Here is a 23,200-nt window from a genome sequence, read left to right on the forward strand (position 1 = left end):
TACCCTCTTCCACGGATAGACGACACCTTGGACACTCTTTCCGGACAAAAGTGGTTTTCGACCCTGGACTTGAAGAGCAGCTACTGGCAGGTTGAGATACACCCTGATGACCGAGAGAAGACGGCGTTTACAACTGGACAAGGCTTATGGCAGTTTAAAGTGATGCCCTTCGGCCTCTGCAATGCACCAGCTACGTTCGAGCGTCTTATGGAGACAGTGTTAAGAGGACTTTCCTACGAATCCTGTCTGGTCTACTTAGACGATATCATCATCGTGGGACGCAGTTTCGAAGAACATCTGGCAAATCTTAGGAAGGTGCTGCAAAAGCTTAAGGAAGCCAATCTGAAGTTAAGCCCATCCAAATGTAATCTGTTCCGCCGGGAGGTGAACTATCTTGGTCACATCATCTCTTCTGAGGGTGTTCAAACCGATCCAGAAAAGGTATCTGCGGTCAAGAGTTGGAGTCGTCCCGAAAACATCCATCAGCTGCGAAGTTTCCTGGGGCTCTGCACGTACTACAGGAAGTTTGTGAAGGGTTTTTCCAACATTGCACGACCTTTGCATAAGCTGACGGAGAGCAAGCAAAAGTTTGAATGGTCCAAAGAATGCGAAGATGCATTTATACGACTGAAGGAGGCTTTAACATCAACGCCTATTCTCTCATACCCTCAGCCTGGAAAATCCTTCATCCTAGACACTGATGCGAGCTACGAGGGCATCGGAGCTGTTTTATGCTAAGAAATTGACGGCAATGAACATATCATCGCTTACTGGAGCAAATGCTTATCAAAGTCGGAGCGAAATTACTGCGTCACCAGAAAGGAGTTACTAGCCATAGTGAAAGCTGTAGAACACTTCCATCATTACCTCTACGGCCGAAAGTTTCTGCTTCGGACAGATCATGCCTCGTTAACTTGGCTTTTGAACTTCAAGAATCCAGAAGGCCAGATAGCCAGGTGGATACAGCGGCTCCAGGATTTATAGACATGGAGATAAGGAGATATATATACATGGAGATATATATACAAGGAGATAAAGCACCGAAAAGGGTTGTCTCACGGTAATGCAGACGCTTTATCAAGCAGACCCTGTCCTGAGAATTGCAATTATTGTTCCCGAATCGAGAAACAGTATGGAACGACTAGCCCTACTGCCTATCAGGTGACAGTGACTTCAACATCATCAGAACCTGATCCATGGAGTGACGACCAAGTTCGAAAAGATCAACTTAAAAACCCCGACATAAAACCAATTTTGGAGTTCATGGAAAGTGACAGTCGGCGACCTAGCTGGCAGGACGTTTCCATCTTCAGTCCTGCAACAAAAAGATACTGGGCTTTATGGAACTCGCTCCATTTACGGAACGGCGTGCTACACCGAAAATGGGAATCTGACGACGGCAAAACATCTAGGTGGCAGTTACAACTTCCCCGATCAAGGATTTCAGATGTTCTGAAAGAAATACATAGTAGTGCGACTGGAGGACATTTTGGTGTCTTGAAAACCCTCAATAAAGTTCGGGAGCGCTTCTTCTGGAGCAAGGCGAAGGATGACGTGGAGAAGTGGTGCCATTCTTGTGACGCCTGTGCTGCTCGTAAAGGACCGAAGAAAAGAAGCAGAGGGAAGCTACATCTGTACAACGTTGAAGCTCCTTTCGAACGAATTGGGATCGACAACCTGGGTCCTCTACCAAGAACTGCTGATGGGAACAAATACATCCTTGTTTCCATCGACTATTTCACCAAATGGCCCGAAGCGTATCCCACTCCAGATCAAGAAGCTACCACCGTAGCAGAGACTCTAGTCCAACATTGGATCTCGAGATATGGAACACCTTTGCAGATTCATTCCGATCAAGGGAGGAATTTTATCTCTGCTGTGTTTAAGGGCCTATGTCAAATTTTCGGAATTGAGAAAACTAGGACAACACCACTACACCCACAATCGGACGGCATGGTGGAGAGATTTAACCGCACAATCCTGAATAATCTCTCGCTTATGGTATCCAGAAATCAACAGGATTGGGACAAGAAGCTACCTTTGTTCCTGCTGGCCTATCGCAGTGCTGTCCACGAGACTACCGGATTTTCCCCATCTTAGATGCTCTTCGGACGAGAGCTTCGGCTACCTTGTGATCTCGTCTTCGGTCGTCCTCCGGATGCGCCTTCATCGCCTGAGGAGTACATCCAGGATCTCCAGACCCGGTTGGAAGACGTTCATAACTTCGCACGAGAGCGAATCAACATCGCGGCGGAGAAGATAAAGACCCGATACGACACAAGGTCTACTGGACATGAATTCAACGAGGTCAACAAGGTTTGGTTATGGAATCCCATCCGACGGGAAGGTCTGTCACCCAAATTGCAGTCGCATTGGGATGGACCCTACAAAGTCCTTAACCGACTGAATGACGTCGTAGTGAGGATCCAAAAATCACCTAATGCAAAACCTAGGGTTGTACATTATGATCGGTTAGCTCCATACTATGGCCATAGTTCATGAGTATTACGTAAACAACCATGGTTGATAACATAAAAGTTGTAGATAATTTTTTTGCTTTTAATGTTTAGTAATATTTCTTTTTATTATTGTGTTTCCTATGCACTATTGGTTATTATTTAATGTTTGTATTTGTGAACTTGTGATAGAAGTTTGGCACCCTTTCTGGGGATTGTACTGCCCCGGACGTGCAGTCCTTAGGAAGGGGGCAATGTTACACATTCTGTAAATAGTAATTATTGTAGTAACGTAACCTGTAAATAGTTTCCCGTAATGAATATACAACCCCTATACATATGGCTAAAGTATGCGACCCCCCCCTATTTCTTTTTTGTTCATTGATAAAATTTGATAACGGTCTACTATTTTCCAGAAGCGTTTGGAATATTTGAGAGATTTCTTTCGATGTTTATAAAAGCGTACTGCGTGATAAAAAGTTGAGTTTCGATTGAGAATTCGAACTGAGAGTGTATTATCTCTGTTTATTGCGAAGCATTTCGCTGTGTTGTTTTTCGTATTTGGAAGTAAATACGTGTGTAACCGTTGAGTTTACGGTGTGGTGTGATATTTGCTTAATTGCTGATGATTAATTTAGCAGTTGTTGACGATCTTTCCTGTACATAGTGTAAATAAATTCTCTGTGTTTTTAATCAAGAACTGTGTCATCCTTTCAAGAAAGTTGGAAGTCTCACCGAATCCGTTACAATATAGACAGTGGTATTTTTCCTATTCTCCTTATAAACTTTATAAAATGCCAAAAAGTGAGACATTGCCAATACCGAAACCTAATTTTGCCAACCTGGTGAAGTTTGCATTATTTCAAAAGAATAATTTGCTGTTAGCTTCTTTTTAGTCTACTTTCCACAAATATTTTAAAGAAAGAACAAAAGTATTGTTGAATTGTCGCAAAAAAAAAATAATAAAATAAATAAAAAATAAATTAGTAAATGAATACTGCAAAATTTAAATTTTGAAAGTAAGGTATTGAGAAGGGGAATTTCATTTTGAATTTTTGTGATTAAAATTGCTTCTAATATCTACAAAATAAAATATAAATATCATTGTAATAGAAAAATTGCTGTTCAGTTTTTTAAGTAATTTTTCGCACTTGATTTGCTAAATATTTCCTATCAAAACCTGCGCGACTCAGCTTGAATAATAGCGAACTTTTTTTACCGGCTGTGATGTGCGTAAGCAAAAAATTTTTTTGCCTTTAGACTTTGACGTAGATATGGTACTCATGGGATTTTATATTCAGTTCAAATTTGAATCTATTACTGACCAATGGTTCTTTTTCTACAGTCTTTTGAAAGTGGGACTTGATTGTAATCACCTTGTGCCGGATATAGAATGTTTCCGAGGGAGGGGGGGGGGGGGCAAAACTTTAAAATGCCCCCCCCCCCCCCGCATTCAACTTGCTTTAAATTTTTTTTATCAAGTTGTATTTTAGTATTTTTAATGAACTGTTAAGTACAAAAGGGTTTGATTAGAATTTCACTTTCTACTAAGCATGCCAGTATTTTATTTTTCTTGTTAAAACGGAGATATACCGTAACATAAATTGCAATAAAAAACCCTCTCCCCTTTTTCCCGAAAACGAGATCAGTATTCAGATACGGGTGCTTTACTTTCAATCTTCTAATTTTCGCCACTTAGTCCAGAATCTAAAAGCACACATGTAGGAAAATTTGAGTAGGAAGATTTTTTTTTTTTTTCAAAAATGTTCAATTGGTGCCCTAGAAATTATTAAGCACCTGGTTGTACATCTTCCACCTGGTACACATCCTGCTATGACGTCATCAAAGAGGGCGACCGGTAGCTCTCATAAATGCTCAACACTTCTGCAGAAAGTTTGAGCAGGGAGAATGTTTTAACACAAAAGTTTAATAGATGTCCTGAAAAGTATTTTGAGCTTTGGGTGGGTATCTGCCCATCTGGTACATATTCTAGACTGACGCTATCAAAGTTGGTGGCAGTTCGCTCTCAGAAGTGCTCGTATCTGTATTAATACTTAACCGATTTGATCGAAAATTTTGTCAGTATGTCGAAATTAGTGTTTTTAAGATGGACTGCGATGCGTTTTAACTATTGCTATAAATTAATAAATATTTATTTATTTTTTATGTAACACTTATTCCTTTACAAATAGTCAAAAAAGAATGCAGATATTAAATGCGTTGAAACATGTTCAAATTTAAGTTAAAAAGTACGGTATAAGTAAAAATCTAATATCTAATATAATCTAAAAAGTATATTTTAAAAGTTCTATTACAATTTGGTTGTAAACCTTTGCTACTACACTCGCAGAAAGAGCAACAGGTTTTCTACATTTGCTCATAAGTTCAGGAGGAGTTGGCGCATTTGAAGTAATTGCATATTGAATAAAATCAGTCGTAAATGGCTGTAAGTTTTTTTCGGGCCCAAATCTTTTTTACTGTTGAGAAAATAAATTCAGCTGGCAGTGGCGCAACCAGAAAATAATTTTAAGAGGGCACACTTAAATTCCCCCCCCCCCCTATCTGATAGGGGGTCCGGGGGCTCTCCCTCGGAAATTTTTTTGAAATTGTATGTAGTCCTAAGAACGCAGGTTTAGAGTGTCTCGGGTGATGTTACAGGGAGGAAAATTTCGTGAGGACTTCTGAAGAAATTTTTAGAAAATGAAGTCTTAAAAACGCTGTTATAGGAGATATTTATTGACGTTAGGGTAAAATAGGAGACTTAGGGGCTATTTCCAATCGATTTTTTTGAAAATTAGAGTGAAATTGATCAGCTCTCTCCCAATTTTTCGAAATTGATGTTCCAAACCACAGTTACCGACAGCATTTGATGATGTTAGGGAAGGGGGTGGTCTGAGGCTCTCCCCTAAAAACATTTCGAAATAGAAGTCCTAAACGACAAAGTTTTAAAGCAATATTTAGTGATACTGGGATTTTTTTTTTTAATTGTAATTTTTTTATTTTCAGATTTTACACCAGAACATCGGCTCACTCTATTTTAAGGGGACTTAAGCACCTCAATCAATTGTCCTTTTTAAAAAAATCCAATTTTGATGAATTAGATGGTATTAGAGAAAAGAGGTTCGAGGGACTTGTTCTGAATGGTAACGTTTGGGACTCGCCAGTTTTTCAAAATTTTACTTCCTAAAAAAGCAGTCTTAAACGATTTCGATGTTGTTAGAAGGCGAGGACCCCTGGAATCTTGCGAAATTGAAGCCTTGGAAACGAGATTTGAGACGTTCTTGAATAGGTTTGGCTGGGGGAGGGCGCTTCCGAAGTGTTGCATTTTGAAGACTTTAGATTTTCTCCCAACATTCTAAATTTTTTCCTATTAAAATTACTTCGTTTTCCCAAGGCGCGTTCTTTTCTTCTCTTTAACAATATGGATTTTTTTTAAAAATTAATATCCTCTGCCTTTTGGGGAGGGGCAGGCTCATGCCTCTCCCCTACCCCCTACCCCTCCCGTTTGGTTGCACCACTGTCACATGGTTCTAAGAAAACAGCCTAAATGTCAATAAAATATCGTTGAAGGTTCGTATTAAAATAAGATCTCAATATATGATCTTTAGCATTTATACTAGTAAGCAGGCAATTCTCATTGTCAATGTTCCTAGCCTGATTCAGCTATAATCTAAGTTAATCTAAATATTTACAGAATGACCCTCTTCGCAATACCTGAATTATGTATTCTTCCGCTAATTTAATGCTTTGTTCTGTGTAATACCGGTCAGATGTTACATCAAAATCTTCCCCATGACGGAGAGCCATATGTTTACTCGCTGCTGCTTGTAAATGATTCTGGCAAAATTTACAGCCCCCCCCCCCCGCCCCATGTTCTAAGAAAAGGGAGAGTTAGAATATTTGTAAAGGAAAAACTATTGCTGTATGGTTTTATCACAAGAAGAAAAAGTTTATTCGTTCATTTAATCGCAAAATGCGCCGCCCCCTGAAATAAACCGCCATTGGTGGTAGCAATTGATCAACGAGGAATCAATCAATATTCAGTAAATTATATTTAATTTAGTACAGGGACTTACAGACTAAACTATTTAGGTGTCTAGTATTCATGTTCCTGTTCAGTCCCACTAAAAGTGATTACTTATCCCACTCTCTAACACTTAAAAATGCCTGTGTAACGAGCCACTTTCTGCTCGCTGCCTCGTTTTACCGACTTCTTTTGAAAAATATGCCACTGTTTTTAAAAATTAATGACTCTATTAATCAATTTCAACTGTCAGCCAAATACAGGAGAGTGCATGAAATCCCACCTGCACGCTTTTATCCTATCTGCTAAGTTTTTTAGTGAGTAACTCCTTACTTTTTACTTTCTTCTATATCTAATATATAGAAGAAAGTATTGGATTCGTGCAAATTTTCGAATTTCGAATTTTGACGGATTCGAACGTTTTGAGGTGTGCTGAGTCCATTTCGACTACTTTTGGAAAATGTCTGCCTGTCTGTCTGTGTGTGTATGTATGTGTGTGTGTATGTATGTGTGTATGTGTGTGTGTCACGTCTGTGTGTGACCAGTTTTTTGTGGCCGCTCTACAGCAAAAACTACCGCACGAAATCGAACGAAATTTGGTACACATATGTGCCCCTATGTGAACTTGTGCCCATTGGTTTTTGGCGCGAATTCCTCCAAGGGGGGTGGAGCAATGGGACGTTTTTTGAGTTACGCGTGCTTGCTATTCCTCAGGAAGTAACTGGCGGAATCAAACAAAATTTGGACCATATGTTGCCATTAACAGGAACAGGTGCTGATTCAATTTTGGTGGCAATAACTCAAACGGGGGTTGAGCTATAGAACGTTTTTTGTCGTCAATTGTGACTGCTGTATCTCAAGAAATAATGAACGGAATGAAAGAAAAATTTATCGGCAAGTAGACCTTAGTGGGTATAAGAGCTGATTTTATTTTGGTGTCAAAAACTGAAAAGGAGGTGGCGCAATCGAATGTTCTTTTTTTTTCATTGTGAGTGCCATTTCTCAAGAAGTAATGCTACGTTCTGGATGAAATTTGGAATAAATGTGAATCTATTTGTAAATAGGCGTTGTTTCAATTTTGGCGCCAATCGCTCCATGGGGGTCTGATTTTTTTTTTTTTTTTTGTGTTAATAAAAATAGCTTTATAAATGCAACAATAAGAAAGATAAATTACAATATTCTCGTCTGCTTATTTCACGTGATTTTAATTTTCGGGAGATAATCGGAAATGTTATCGCAATGATTTAAAATTAATAACTGTTGCCATTTTATGTTTGTTAACAAATAAAACATCTAATTAATTCAAGCAAGGCTTTTAAAATAACTTTCAAGTCGTTCTTTGCTTTGCTTTTGCGGGAATTCAGGAATTCGGACGGTCGTCAAGTTTTTTTTTTTTTTTTTTTTGCTGGGAATATTGCATTCTTTTCAAGCATAGGGATTGATCAGAATTCACAAGAAAGATATATAAGAAAGTTTCGTGATGGCCACAACATACTAGTTTTAGTTTGATTAACTTTTGCATTATTGTTTTTTTTTTCTTTCTACTTTCATATTTTGAATGTTTAATATTTCTTACATTTTCTGAAATTTTTTGAATTAGCTTATTTTTCCTGCAGGAGGCACCCGGGGGTGGATTGGATCTCCCAAGAGGGCGTCAACCTGGACTCCCAAAGCCCTTTGGAAGTCCAGGCTTGTGCAAAAAGCCGAAGACGCACAGATTCGAGGGCGCAAGAAAAAAAAAGCGGAAGTCACTCATGATTGGGGGCGGAAAAAAGGAAACAAAAGCAAACAGGTTCGGAGGTGCAAAAAAAAAAAAAAAAAAAAAAAAAAAGCCGCAAGGGCGCACAGAAGGGAAGATGGCGCGCACCGGCCCGCGGGCCAGTTCACCCCTGGAAGCACCACTCGAATTTACCGCCCGGGGCAAGAACAGGGCCGGATTAGCCATAGAGCAGAAGTAGCAAATGCTACGGGCCCCGCGCTTCTGGAGGCCCCGCGTCATGAGAAAAAATTCCAGAAAAAAAACTACTTTTCGTACTTTAACCCGTTTAAATTTCTCTCTATTTTTCTCTTTTTATTTAGATTTAGCTTTTCTAAATGCTCAGGTAAGTTAAAAATCTTATTTTTTTCGATCGATTGCTTTCCAGAAATTTCTCCCAATTGAAGTCTTAAAAACGTAATTTTAGCTTATCTTTCTTAGTGGAAGAAGAAAAAGCTTCGTTGAGTCAGAAAAGTTTCAAAACTGACCTAAAAATTAGAATTTAGGCAAAGTTTGGAGAACGGAAAATTGAGTTTTCTCTGGATTTTTTTTTTTTTTTTTTCTTTTTTCAAAATGAAGTCAATTTTAAGGTATCTTAGGAAATTTAAGGGAGTTTGGGTCCTAAAACTTTCAGCTATTTAAGCGTAAAAACAAGAGAAAGTTTTGGTTGTTTCATAACAATAGAGGAAAGGGGAAGGGGTTCTTTCCTGAAATTGTGCTCAAAACTGAAGTCAATTTCAGGCTATCTTTGGGAGGAAAGGGTTTGAGGGATCGACCCATGGTATAGCTGAAAACAAAATTTCAAGCTGTGGGAAGATTAGAGAAAGGGATGAGGTTGCTTCAAGACGCAGGCTATCTTTAGTTCTAACTTTAGGTAAAGAGTGCTGCTTTAGAGCCTTTTTCCCCGAATGTTGAGAAGCTAGGAAAGTAGGTGGGTATTCTCATTTGAATTGTTTTTGAAATTTTGAAATCGGGATGGTTTAAGGGCTTTCTTCGGAATTTTTCGGAATTTAGGCTCTAAAAACTCAAATTTCAGCAACTTTTGTTGATGGCAGGAGAAGGAGGATGCTGAAATTCTTAAAGCACAAATCCTAAAACCAAATTTTAAGTCTCTCTTTGTTGATGTTAGACAAGAGAAGGAAAAGGGTTACCATCCAGAAATTGTTTAAAAGTGGCTTTCTTCTTAAAGCTTTCGAAATTGGAGTCCTGAAAAGGTAATTATTAGTCATCCTAAACTCTTTTTGGTTACTTAACTTCATGTCAATTTATCACCCTCAAAATTTTCCGCCAGTGTACTGTAAACAACAATGAGCAAAATTAAGAGAGCATGATAGAAGAAAAGAAAAAGATTCAGAGGCTTCACACTTGTGCTGAGCGAAATAAATGAATTGTTAAGAGAATATTATTTTTTTAATGAACTAAAATAATTATGTGAAGAAGAAAGACTTTAAATATCGTTTTTAATTTTTTCCTCTGAGTGGGAGGGAACTAAAAAGCTGCCACCCATGCCCCGAACCTAACCCCTTTCTTTTGCATCATCAAAGGTAGCTGAAACTTTTTTATTTGAACTTGAAATTCAGGAAGAAAATTGTTTAACATAATCGAAAACCAGCTAAAACTGCTTTCTGCAACTTCAGTTTCGAAAAATGTTCATGGATATAATTCCGAACCCGATCCCGTTCTATAACATCGTCTAATAAGGTGGCCTACAAGTGCGTATTTTGAACTATAATTTCGAAAAATTTCAATGCGGGTGTACCTCACCCGCATTGAAATAACTCCAACATTGTTAACAATGGTCTAAAATGTACTTTTAAGACTTAAACTTCGAAAATTTTTCGGGTTGCCTCGGATAATGCCTGAACCCCATCCCATATCGAAACGTAACCCGCGATGGCCTACTAACTACCACGTTTTCACAATTTCACTTTCGAGAAATTTCCAGGGTATGGCTTTCGCAAACTCCGCATCAAAATCACCAAAGAACGCAAAAAAAAAAAAAAAAAAAAAAAAAAAAAAAAAACATTTCAAAGTATATAATTTCGAAAATTTTTACTTAAAATTGTGTTTTTAGATTAATAACAGATAATAAATTCAAAAATTTTCCAATGGCCCTCCTTGAACAAAGCTCTTTCCTCTCTCTACAACATCATTAAGGATAATCTACAGTTTTATTTAAGACTTTAATTTTAAAAAACTACCTGGAAAGTCGCTGTGAACCCAAATATTTTTCTTTGATCTTACCTAAAATAGGATGCAATCGCGTTCTTTGACTTCAGTTTCTCCAAATAATGGCCTCCGAATCTTCTCTTCTTAATATGATCAGGGGTCGTTAGAATGAATGAGTTTTTAGAATTGAAATATCGAAAATTTTCCGGGGGTAAGCTCCCAGCCCCCCCCCCCTCTTTTCATATCGTCCAAAAATTGCGTTTTTGGAATTAAAAGTTAAAATCGTGTAGTAACGGGAAAACAAGGGGCAATAGAAGGGGATCATAACCATCGTAAAGCTCTAAAACTATATCCACATTTATGTATTCATGCATGTTATAAGTACACCTCCCGTCTCCATGAAGAAGTGCTATATTGTTTTCTATATCATTCGAAAACGAGGGCCCGTTGAAAACATTTGCTACGGGCCCCTCGCTGGCTTAATCCGGCCCTGGGCAAGAACCCCGGCTTGCCCCCCCCCCCCTCCCGTAGATCCGGCTCTGCATTCTGTAGATAAGGTAGAATAGTCCAACCAGTGAATGAACAGTTCGTATTATTTATTTAAATAGAGTTTCAACAGTTTCTGGCAAAATCGTAAGAATTAAGCTTTTTTTTTTAAAAGGAAGAAAGAAAGCAGAAAAGACTACGGTAATTATGGTTTTTGGCGATTGCTAACTTTTCTACCGTGTCAGAGAGAGAATGATTATTCCACGGGATCTCCATGCTTGGTCATTTTGCCATTTTGGCGAAAATCGCTATTTACAAAAATACTGTGCTGAGCAAATATGGGTTGAAGCACCAGCGTTACCTCACAAATGTAAAATTCACCTCAGTATTTATGATATAGAAATGTAATCACCAAGGTTCAACGACCTTCACGCAGGGTTGGCAAGTGTCTGCCGAGGCGGTTAAAACCACTGGTAGAAACCGGATAAAACCGGCATGGCAAAAACCACTTTCTGCCACATTTGCGGCAGAAACTGGCAAAAACTCACAAAATGAAAAAAAAAAAATTATATTATTCACATGCAATAGGAAGTGCATGGAAAAAGTAATTATTATCCGAAGCACAATTTAATTACAATAATATCACAATTTAAAATCAAATGTTACATTGTTTGGACACTGCAATTGCTTCTTAGAAAAGGTGGTTTCTAAAATCTAAACAGTTTCTCAATCTAATATGTACAAATGAGAAACTTTAGAATATTCGTGCAACAGAAGAGCTAGCAGGCAATGCATGAAGGAACAAGCAATGTTCGTGAGACTTTCATCTATTGTATTTTTTTTTAACTGGTCCACCATGTAGTAACTGGAGTAGTGGGAGAAATTCAACTGGAAAATAAGTTTCGAGAAATAGGGCCAATTTGTTTTGCAAAGCTGTGACATTAGGTACGAAATCTATGTTAATATTGGCAAGTAAAATTCTGGCACTTTCTTCTTGAAGCACGTGATAATTTCGATCACACACAATTTAGATGAAACATATAAGTGAGCAAATTAAAATCAAAATGCCTTTTAATTTTGTATGTCGCTCCTCTTTCCTGAGCACCTATATGATTTTCCGTTCTTTGTTAGATTAATCCAAACATTACGAGCATCTGCAATTGAAAAGTTCCCTTCTCGAACTAAATCAAGGGCATTAGCATAGGATTTTATTTTTTTAAATGATGAAATGAAATTTAATTTTTTAGTTTACTTAAACAAATATCATTTAGCAATCACTTAAGTAATTAAAGATGCTTTTTAAGTTTTTGCCAGTTTCTGCCGGTTTTTACCGGTTATAACCAGTTTCTGCCACTGGCACGGCAAAAAATAGTTTCTGCCGGCAGAAAGCCAACCCTGCATTCACGCAAAAGTCTTTGTTTCTAAAATGTCTTTCAAATTTATCTCCTTAATGGCGCTGCTTGCAGACTTATTACGATCCTCAAGGTTCGTTGGTATCCAATCTTTTCAAGCTCTTCCACTGTAGGCGCGGATAACCATGGGCACTTAAGAATTTTAACGAAAAACCAGTTTTCATCAGATAGAGGCGCTTGATCTCTCGCGATGCAAAAAAGCACTAATAATTTAATTTAGCCAAGAGTGTCTGAGCCATATAAACACCCCGAGGGAGCTTTAACATGCCGCATAATCTAAAGCCCTGGATCCGTCTCTTAAGTGGCGACACACTTTGATCCATGCACTGCGCGCCGCTTTCGACTGCGATTGGAGGTGGGCAATCACGTGGGTTCAGTCCTCCATTTTGTGTCGTTGCCTATGTGATTTCACTGTGCGGAATACTAGATATTTTCTCTTTGCTAATCGTATTTTTCATCAAACGCTATCTTTAATGTAAAGATGCCTTGGTGTAGTGCATTAAGATGTTCTAACAGTTCAAAATTACTATAGCGAAGTACATTGAAAGATTATTTATGTATTTTAAATGTTTCCATCAATACTGCTGTGCAATTTCAGATACTTTTTGAAACTCTTGTTGAAATTGTAATATTTTTTACTTTTCATGAAACTGTCTGATGGTTTGTTAATTTTCATGGGATAATAAGGACATTCACTAAAATCATCATAAATAGTGCCTTCAAATATTGTAAAGCTCAACTATGTAACGGCACCTAATAAATTGCTAGCAGTAGTAAAATATTTGCCCTGTTTTCAAAACTGATTTTTCTGAGTTCAATATAACAAAACCGCCAAAATTTAAATATACTAGTTATTTTATTTATTTTTAATATAAATTTTCTATTGTTTAGTTAGTTTCAAAATGTCTCAATAACTGTAGCAAAAATATTTTAAGAACACGTCGTTTTGCTTTTAATTGTGTCATAGCCATGAGTTTCAGTGTGTTGCCAAGTTAATTATTTATCTATTTTGCGCGTAAAAATTAAGATATTAAAAGTATGAAATTATTCATTAAAAAAATTAAGCTTCTTTGAGATTACAGTAACATGTAACTTAAGCCAAGTTATATAATTACGTAAAGATTTTTTATTTATTTATTTATTTTTTTTTTAATTTTTTTTTTTTGCCCGGAAAAAATCTGTTTTCGTTTAATTTTTATTTTGATGTGAAAACTTTTTTAATAAATAAGATATATATATATATATATATATATATATATATATATATATATATATATATATATATATATATATATATATGATTTATCCCAGTATCTGTTATTTTACAGTTTCATTATTACTATTTATAACAGTTCGTCACAGATGTAATCTGCACTCTTATTTGAATTCCTATTGGTATCAAATATTTCAATTATTATTTTTTTAACATTGATTTAAAACTGGTTACATTTTATTATCAGTTCGTTGAATTTTTAAGAACTAATAGTATCCTTGAAAATCAGGTTTAAATGAAAGGCATTTTTTAATGTAAAATCGCCATGAGAAACAAGTGTTGATAAAAAAAAAAGAAAGAAAGAAAACTACACATATTAGTAACATAAATGATACTGCTTTGCATGAATAAGTTCAAACTGTTTCCCACAAATAATTTATGACATAATTAATTTAGCTCACTTACTGTTCTACTCAGTAGTAGATTTAAGGGGGGGGAGGAGGCCCGTGTCCCCTCCCCCCAAAGAATGAATTTATTTAAATATTTTATTCACAATTTTTTAATTGACTTCTCCAAAGCGTTTTTTTATATAGTTAATTAAACAGAACACAAAACACACATAGAGCATATTTTGAATAATTTAATAGAATTTATATTTGCTAAAGGAGTCATACTGGAGTCCTAGAGTGGCAGAATACATTTATACATTTAACTCGCTGGTTTTGAATTCAAGAGAACGTAATATCGCGATTTGTCCATTAATTTTTCTTTGATGGAATCAATAACTAACATTCTTCAAAAAATGTGCAGGCGCGCCTAAAAGAATTATTTTGATCCAGGAAGCTTTTTGCGAAATAATAGCTTTTTCTTTTTCAGCTTATAAAAAATGCAAAATGAAAGAAATCATATCGTAGTTTCTTGAGAAAATCATGATATTAATGGAGGCGGTATGTAATATGAATTGTTATCTCAACTGTATCATAGCTTCAAGAACAATCAGCAACTGCTTCGAAATCCACGCAGAAATTGTCCTGAATTTTTCGGTAAAATTTACATGTTTAATAGCTATAATTTTCTTAATTAAATAATATTTTATAGTTAAAATACTATAAAATAACATTAAAACATCAAATGAGGTATGGGTATATTTTTTTATTGAATAACCTTACCCTCGTGTTATAATCATTACGACATTGTTCCTAAAATTAAAACCGCTAATTGTATAGCATTTCGGTAACATTATTATGGTTTAGTATTTAATTGGCTTGAAACGTTAAAGATGTTTTACATCCACATTCAAAGTATATTGGTACATAATATGTATGTTCTTAGAAGTGGATCATTAGCTTAAGGGATCCTAAAAAAATTTAAAAAAAGACATTTTAAAATAAAATAATGAAAACTTTGTTATGAAACACCGTATGTGGCAGGGGGAAGGAGAAGGTGCTATTCAATTTCCCGGGTCCATTCCGAGAGATTGTTCTGTATCCGCCCCTGGTTCTACTACACCAACTTTCTAATAATAAAACGCATATTTAAAACACTTCAAGTAATTTGTAACTCAGAAGGTCTATATGGGGGAAAAAAAGAAAGCACTCTTAAAAGTAGTCGAAAATTTCTTCAAAACACCTTTTTACTAATATTCGGTTTAACAATAATCTTTACTAATAATAAAGCTGAATGTCTCTCTGTCCGGAGGATGTCTGGATGTCTGGATGTCTGTAGGATGTCTGTGACGCGCATAGCGCCTAAACCGTTCGGCCGATTTTCATGAAATTTGGCACGAAGTTAGTATGTAACATGGGGGTGTGCACCTCGAAGCGATTTTTCGAAAATTCGATGTCGTTCTTTTTTTATTCCAATTTTAAGAAAAAAAACTATCATAAATTACGAAATTATCATAACGTGTAACCGTAACATGGGCACAAGCCAATTGGCGAGATACGAAATTATCATAACGTGTAACCATAACATGAGTACAAGCCAATTGACGAGAAAATTCACAATACATTATTTGTAAATACAGGCGAACCAAAAGACCTTTTAATTTTTCTATTACGGGCGAAGCCGTGCGGGTACCACTAGTAAAAAATATTTTACTAAGGTAAAATTCAACAATTTTGTATGTATATTATCAGTTACATAAGTTACGATCAAAAATCTGCAAACATTCGTTGATAAAAAGATACTTTTCAATGAGCGAAACTCTGCATTTTTCTACTGTTGAGATAGGGAGAAAGTTGCGGAACGACACAAAATGGCGGACACTGGAGAGTGTCGCCACTTAAGAGACGGATCGAGGGCTTTAGCATAATCATTCGACATGATCGCTAACGATTTGCTGCACCTTGAAAATTCACCGACTGGACAGTGAACCATGGGATCGAACCGCTGCGAAAAGTCCTAAGACTCCAAAGTCCTACGTCCCCTAGCAGACAAAATATGCTTCAAATTTAGATTTCCCTTTAGACGAATTAACTAAATACGAAGGCCGACGCATACCTGACGCACAGAACGATCCACGAGAAATAGGCCAGCAAGAGACAGATCACCAGACCTATCATCGCAACCATCTCCAGGGACCCATTCACTTTTCGGTAGTAAATGGCGCCTTCGGTGCACATCCAAACTGTCATAAAGCCTAAGGGCGTGAGAAAAAGGAAGCATAGGAGATCGCCGATGGCGTTGCGCCGATCCGTTTTAGTATCGTCTTCTCTGCACCAATCCCAAAGACTCTACAAAAAAGAAAGAGGTGAGACTCTTTAATTTTGGAAATACAACGAATAATACTTCGTAATACATTATAGCTGCGAGAAATGCATGTACTCGAGCCGTTAAAAGCAAAATGTCGAAAGATTTTGAGTAACTGAATTCTTTATTAGCATCGTTTGTACAAAACACTCAAGGGAGTATTTAAGGAGCAGCAGAAAAAGTGCCTTTACCCAAAATGAATTTAAAACCACTCATTGTGAATTAAGATTTAATATTTTAAAACTTAAATTAGAGAATATTTCTCATAATATTTGGCTTTGGCCGCCTTACTAAAGTTTCTATATACGCTCCTGCTACTGCTGTTTCGTTTTACGAACGCTGTCTAACGACAAATGGTCGAACTTGAACCTAGACTTGCACAACCTTCTCATAAAGCAGAATGTGATTAAAACTAATTTCGGATGCTGTAAACAAATTATAAAAAATCAACGTGCTCCCTTTTTGCACTCAACGATTCATACAGACGGGGCTAAGGCCAGTATGTATGAGAGCCAACGCATCCGCATCAGGCCTTTAGAATCAGATTTTTGACTGACTGAAAACCTGTGGTTACCAGATAAAACTTTCGGGACATTGCCAAAATGGTAAAAGAAAAAATTTCATATCTGTTCTAATTGAAGTGTCTGTTCCATAAATCGATTCTTCCAGTGAAACATCACCTAAAACCGATTATCATGCCAGAAAGACAACCGACAAACTCGTGCTTCGATCCAAAATGATGGATGCACCAGCCCTGTCAATATAACGGCTCTTTGAGGCAAACCTAAGCTGGCAACATTGTGAAGGCTACACAGACCCTACTTACAACATTACCACGCTGCTAGGTTTTTTGTTTTCTCTAGCTATAAATGGAGCTACCATGATTTCCCCTCAATTTGTCGACAAAGACATTTTATGAGTAAAACGACAACAACGTGTATAAAGTACAAATAAAGTATTAAAATAGTTAAAAACTCAGCAAACAGCTGTTTCGGGTTTGTCAAATGCAATCCCTTTTATCAGTGCATAAAAGAAGAACACAAGATAATAAAAGTAAAAGTTGCATTAATTAGGCGCTTTCCACAGCAAGTGCATTACGTATGTGAATATGAACACAGGCATTTGGTGATTCTACTAAACACTTAAGCTAAGGGACATGAGAGTTTGCTTGTCTTTTTGCTCTCGAATTGGTCTGCATTTCATCAGTGAAATGATGGGTTCATAGATACTATAGGGTTCGCCCAGCGGTTGAAATTCGACCATATTCATTACTGAATTTTATTTTTACTCTTATACATTCATTTACTGTGCATCTGGGAACACATAATTTTAACATGTACTCACAATACCAAACAGTAATGATTTATTCCAATTTTGCTTTCTGTATGTGGCACAGCCTCGCCTATTAAGACTTTTGCACCAAAAAAGCCCTAATAGAACCAAAGTTTTGTGTACGTTAATCTCAAAATAAATGAAGAAAGGGAACATTTGGATTATTGGGAAATTGGCGTGGCCGTCAAATTCTTGGCGGGAATAATTTTCTTTTGGATATTATGTTGCTCTCTGATAACCCTATATAAATTTCTCTACTCTTTGTTTACACATGCAAAGGAAAAACATGTCTCGCGCTGGCATTGGTGCCAAAAAACTGACGCCAATGAATAAATATCGCCTTTCCCAATTATAGAAATCTTCCCGAATGAAATGAAATGATACCGCAAAACTCAGTTTATACGTAAAACTTCTGTGTAAAAAAACTTCTAAAAAAAGTAGACTATCATTGATAGAGTTACCTTGACCTTTGCTGTTAGAAGTGCAAAATTTCGAACAGTCAATTGAACCAACCCTACTTGCTGCATTAAAAATTATTCACCCCAAAGCTCTGGACAGGGTAATAATAGTACAATTTTAAAAAGTTTGTATTTGTTATTTGTTTATGGTTAATGGCTGTGTGCATAACAAATGTCACACTTTTTTTCGACATATTTGAACCCCTCCCCCATTGTCACAAAGTTTCACGCTTCACCATACCCCTTCTCTCTTTGGCATATGTCACGCTGTTTTTCATAAACATTCTTATAAGGAAAAAACTTGTGATGTCACATTCTCCGTATTGTATGTCTCTTTTGTCATTTTTCTCCTCCCCCTTGTCACCAATTGTTACAATTTCATTAACTCCAACTTAAAAGCATGACTTTATTCTTCAATAGCACCCTGCTTTGTAATAACTCAGTGCAAGTAGATATTTCCCTACTATTTGTTTACGTATGCAATGCAAAAACAATTCTCGTGCAGGCGTTGGTGTCAAAAATTTGACGCCAATGGATAAAGATCGCCAATGTCTCAGAAAAACTGAAAGATTTCTGAATAAAATGATACCGCAAAATTCAGTTAATACGTAAAACTTCTGTATAAACAATATTCTTTGTAAAAAGAATATTGTAGTAGGTATGAGCTTTTCCGTTAGAAATATAAAATTTTCATCTATCAAATGAACAACTCTACTTACGACAGCGTATAAATAAAATTAGGTATTAAAGTTGCAAAAACAATCAAAAGGTATGATTTTGACTGTCCGTAATTACCTATGAAGTCTCAATAATAAAAAAGAATGCAAGAATTTCATTTCTTTACGCTCAAGCGAGAAATAGCAACACATTATCCAGCAATTTCTTCAAGCTAAGTCGCGTGAAAAATCAAATAAAAATGAATTTTCGCCAACTCATAATTGCTTCTAGCTCCTTTTCTAGTCATCTTAGCGATTTCCATTTTTGAGTCGTAAAACGGGGGGTAAACGTTTTTAGAAGTATTTTTCACGATCTTTCCAACCATACCAAACTTGAAGTACTAAAATGCATTTTTCACGTAGAAAAAGAGATTTTAAAAAAATGAGTTAAAACCATAGGCGGATTTAGGACTGAGTTCCTGGGGGGGCAGGATTTTTTTTTTTTTTTTTTTTTGAAGAAACATTTTTAATTGCCCTCCCCCTCCCATGTTTTTGTCTGTTTTCTGTGATGCGTAAGGCCATTCTTTACTTTTTTATGTGTCGTTTTCATTACTGTGTGTAATCATGCTGTCATTTTTAAATTGACCTTAAAAGAGAGGGGGCTGGTATTAAAAGAGTAACGCAGTGCTCCCTTTTAAGTGGGATATAGAATATCTCCAGTTTTAGGGGACCCGGGGGTTACTCCCCCGGAGGCAATTATCTAAAATAGATATAAAATTCTGCATTTTGAAGTCTTATAAGGGTTAATTGGAAATAATAGGCAAATAATTTTTTTTTAAAGTTTTACGCTTTACAAGTGCTTTGTGATACAAGTTAATACTTTAAAAGAAATGGTGCACAGATTTAGAGAATAGGTATCAAGAGAGTAACATACTACCCATTTGAACAATTCTTAATTTATACACTTGATAAGAAATAAAATTGAAGCACACTTTGCTTAGGAGTTTCAAAGACTTGTCTAATTATTTTCAAGGTTTGGTTGGTTAGATTGGGTTTTTGGTTCAAGAGCCCTTGTAGGCTATACTGCGCCAATTCTTTTCAGGGATTTTAGAACTTATCAATAATTTGCACTTTCCAGCCTCTGAAATTGAATAGTAGATTATACACTTGTACAGTATTGTTCAAACTTTGTAAGAAACGGCTATTTTAAGTTTAAAAGAAAAAAATAAACTTTAATTTCTTATTCAAAAAAGGAAAAATCATGTCTTTTTTTTTTGTTATAAGATTTTGGAAGATAATTTGTTACTATATAAACTCCTCCATACTGGGGAGCATTGTCCCCTTTGCCCCCTCCCCCCTATAAATCCACCCATGCTCTTCTGTACTGTTCAAAAACGAAAAAATAATGATTTTTTTTTTTTAAATTTTTGGAAGATGTGTTGTTACTACATAAAGTCCTCCCAAAACTGGGGGGGGGGGCATTGCCCCCCTCTGACCCCCCATAAATCCGCCCATGGTTAAAACTTAATGTTTCACGCTTCCAACAATGAATTTCAACAATGGAAAAGAGATAAAATTAAAATTTTTGTGTTTCGCTTACTAAAAAACGCTCATAACTTTTTTTCTAGTGGATTTAGGTTATTGGACTTTGGACGCCCTGAAAATTTCTTCGTTAGGAGTTTTTTTACAGACATTTCCAACAATATCAAATTCAGAAAAATTGGACCATCCGTTAGCGTAAAAAGAGCCATTTAGGACGAAAATACGTTTTTATTAATATCTCCGTTAATTAGCGTTCGATTTCAAAAATTTTATTGATGGCACTAAAATTCGACAATAGATACCGAACAAAAAAAGAAAGAAGGAAATCGGTTCACCAACAGAGGAGAAACCGGTACCGAAAGAAAACGGTTTGCTTATTAATACAGTAAAACCCCCCTACAATACTGTTGGGACCTAAAAAAATATTGTTTTAGACAGGTTATCGTTACAGACAGTTTGATTATTCATGCTGAAAGTTTTCTGGGACCAAGACAAATATCGTTATAGACAGGTTTATTATTATAGACAGTATCGTTATACACAGGTTTCACTGCAAATAAAGATTTGAATCATTCACCCTGTTACCTATGGAATTGTTTTTAGAAAAATGTAATTTGAAAAAGTTTCAGAGGATGTATACTAGGGTGGATCATCGTCCTATGGAAAAAAAAAATGTGTCCGATTATTTTCATCGGGCAGGGCAAGAAAAAGATGCCTAATGACGTTTTAAGGTTATTTATAAAATTTTATTCGATTAGGAGTTCATTTTTTTCCTCCGGATTAAGTTTGAAAAATCCGTATTTAAGGGAAAAAGTCTAAGGTTGTCCAAGTATTAATCATTTATTTACAAAAACGTTTATGATAATCATTAATTTTCAAAATTAAAAATATTCATCTTAAAATAGCTTGAAAGTCCTTACTATTTAGTTTTGGCATAAGTTTCCGGGACTCCAGTTGGTTCTTTTTTAAAGCTTCTCTTTTTGCTCAATGTAGTTAAAACTTACGTCAATTTTAACTGCTCTTCCACAGGGGTGCCTATCCCCATATTGTGATGGCACCCCCCCCCCTCCCGCCACATGCTGGGAAGTACCCTCCAGAGCAAGAGCCCCCCCCCCAAAAAAAAAAAAAATCTGTAAAATCAACGCTCTTAAAAATTTTAATGCAGCAGTTTGCGCCATGAACCCCCCTGGTGGGCACCCCTGCCTTTCAACAGCCTGTGTGTATGGCATGGCAGGCATAGTAAACAGTTCTTTTATGCCTGAAACAGTTGAATATCTTCTTTAGAGATTAAATTTAGTATTTGTAGATCAGACACACTTTTCCAGTCATTGAGATCAGTGTAAGATTCTGCATCAAACTTAACAATAAGAATGTGAAAAATTTGTCTTTTGGGAGTCTATTTTGCTGAACACTAAGAGATTCTAAAATCCAACAGGCTGGCAATCCACGGATGTGCTGTTCCAAGTCGGTCAGCATTGTAATTTAGTAAGTTTTGGGACATACGAAAACACTGTTTCTTTGGATTGCGGGATCTATTTTGCACTTTAACTCAGTGGATAAATATCTAGTTGCAGTGATTTTGAACAACTGCCGAGCCAATCTGCACACAGAGAGTAACTTTTGATAGCAAACCAGATTGGAGCATAAATGTTGACGACTTTTATTGCAAGATTATTAAATTTTCAGAAGGAGATTCCACTGAAACACAAAACGTAGAATTCGATTAGCACGAGTTAGTCATAGAAAATGAGACATTTTGTTAGGCTTTGGCTCTTGCCAGGGCAGATTTTCGTGCTATTTTGCGCTTCCGATGAGGAATGTTTTTCTCAATAATTTCTGAAGTGGTGGGGTAAAGTACTGCTGAAGCAATAGCTTCTCCAGCCGTGTCGGATAGTCGGATACTTCGTATCTATCACATGTCCGTGAAAGCAAATTTAAGATCACTGTATTGCTTGTAGTAGTAAATTTATCCATATAAGCATTTGAAGTTTGAAGCTTGCAAAAGTCCCTTGAATTCATCCTCACTGTTCGTATTCGATAGAAGAGATGCGATGAAGCAATGATACTAAAACTATCTTCCCTTTCTTCTTGAAGCTGAAGCTGCAATTTCTCTTCCATTCTCATGTTTTTTTCTGGACAAATATAGTCGTAAATATCTTTGCATTTGCAAGATGAAATGTCAAATAGCAATTTACTAGCTTGGTAAAATGATTTTGATTATTTTCTTAGTTATTTTCGGAGAGGATTTCAAAAGATTGCTGCTGCATTTCAAGAGGTAGATTTTTAGCATCTCTTACTTATTTGCGTTGCACAGTAGGCTGGGAATGTTTGACCTAATCCACACATTTCAACCAATTCTAACAGCTAAAATGGCAAGTGTGAATTTAAACCAGGTGCAAATTGAAAGTTTCATCACCCTGTTTCTGTAAACGAAGTAACATCCTTATATATTATTTCTGTAGCCTGTTTTTGGTTTCTACGCCAGATTTTCTTCAATTCTTGATCGATTTCTTTGATTTACACCTTATTTTAAAGCTTATGGTGCTGGCTACTGACGAAAAATAGACCCACGGTCTAAAAATTGTTTTTTTCAGCGGAAAAAGGTGTTTTAAAGAACCAGAATAACGTTTTCGGTTAAATTTATAACTTTAACTTGCAGTGTGACCGACAGAGCTGAATAGCGTGATTGGCAGAGCGTTCTCTTCGAAACCAGGAGAGTGCGTGTTTGGACCCACGTCCGGACAATCTGCATCAAAAAATTGGAGAAATATCGCGCATTATATGAACCCTTAATTAAGTGAATAACAAATATGAGGAAATAGAATATATGAGAAGGAAACGCTCCTTGCTGTTATGAAAACTTAATGTGACTTTGCTAAATTACTTCTGAAATGCACGTTTTTTTTTTTTTTTTTTTTTTTTAAGCTTTGGCTCTGGTAAGAAAA

General features: G+C 36.3%; 2 protein-coding genes across 2 annotated transcripts in view; both read right to left on the bottom strand.

The window, feature by feature from the left end:
• The window catches only part of LOC129230035 (vacuolar protein sorting-associated protein VTA1 homolog), a 212,381-nt gene that overhangs the window by 156,663 nt on the left and 32,518 nt on the right, over positions 1-23,200 (bottom strand). The gene's annotated exons all lie outside the window — the stretch shown is intronic.
• The window catches only part of LOC129230511 (E3 ubiquitin-protein ligase MARCHF3-like), a 40,384-nt gene that overhangs the window by 4,702 nt on the left and 12,482 nt on the right, over positions 1-23,200 (bottom strand). Inside the window, exon 3 of the mRNA XM_054864913.1 lies at positions 16,019-16,251. Coding sequence (XP_054720888.1) covers positions 16,019-16,251 — 233 coding nt within the window. The remainder of the gene's footprint in view (positions 1-16,018; positions 16,252-23,200) is intronic.

This window comes from Uloborus diversus, chromosome 9 (genome assembly GCF_026930045.1).
Source record: "Uloborus diversus isolate 005 chromosome 9, Udiv.v.3.1, whole genome shotgun sequence".
Taxonomy (NCBI): Eukaryota; Metazoa; Arthropoda; class Arachnida; order Araneae; family Uloboridae; genus Uloborus; species Uloborus diversus.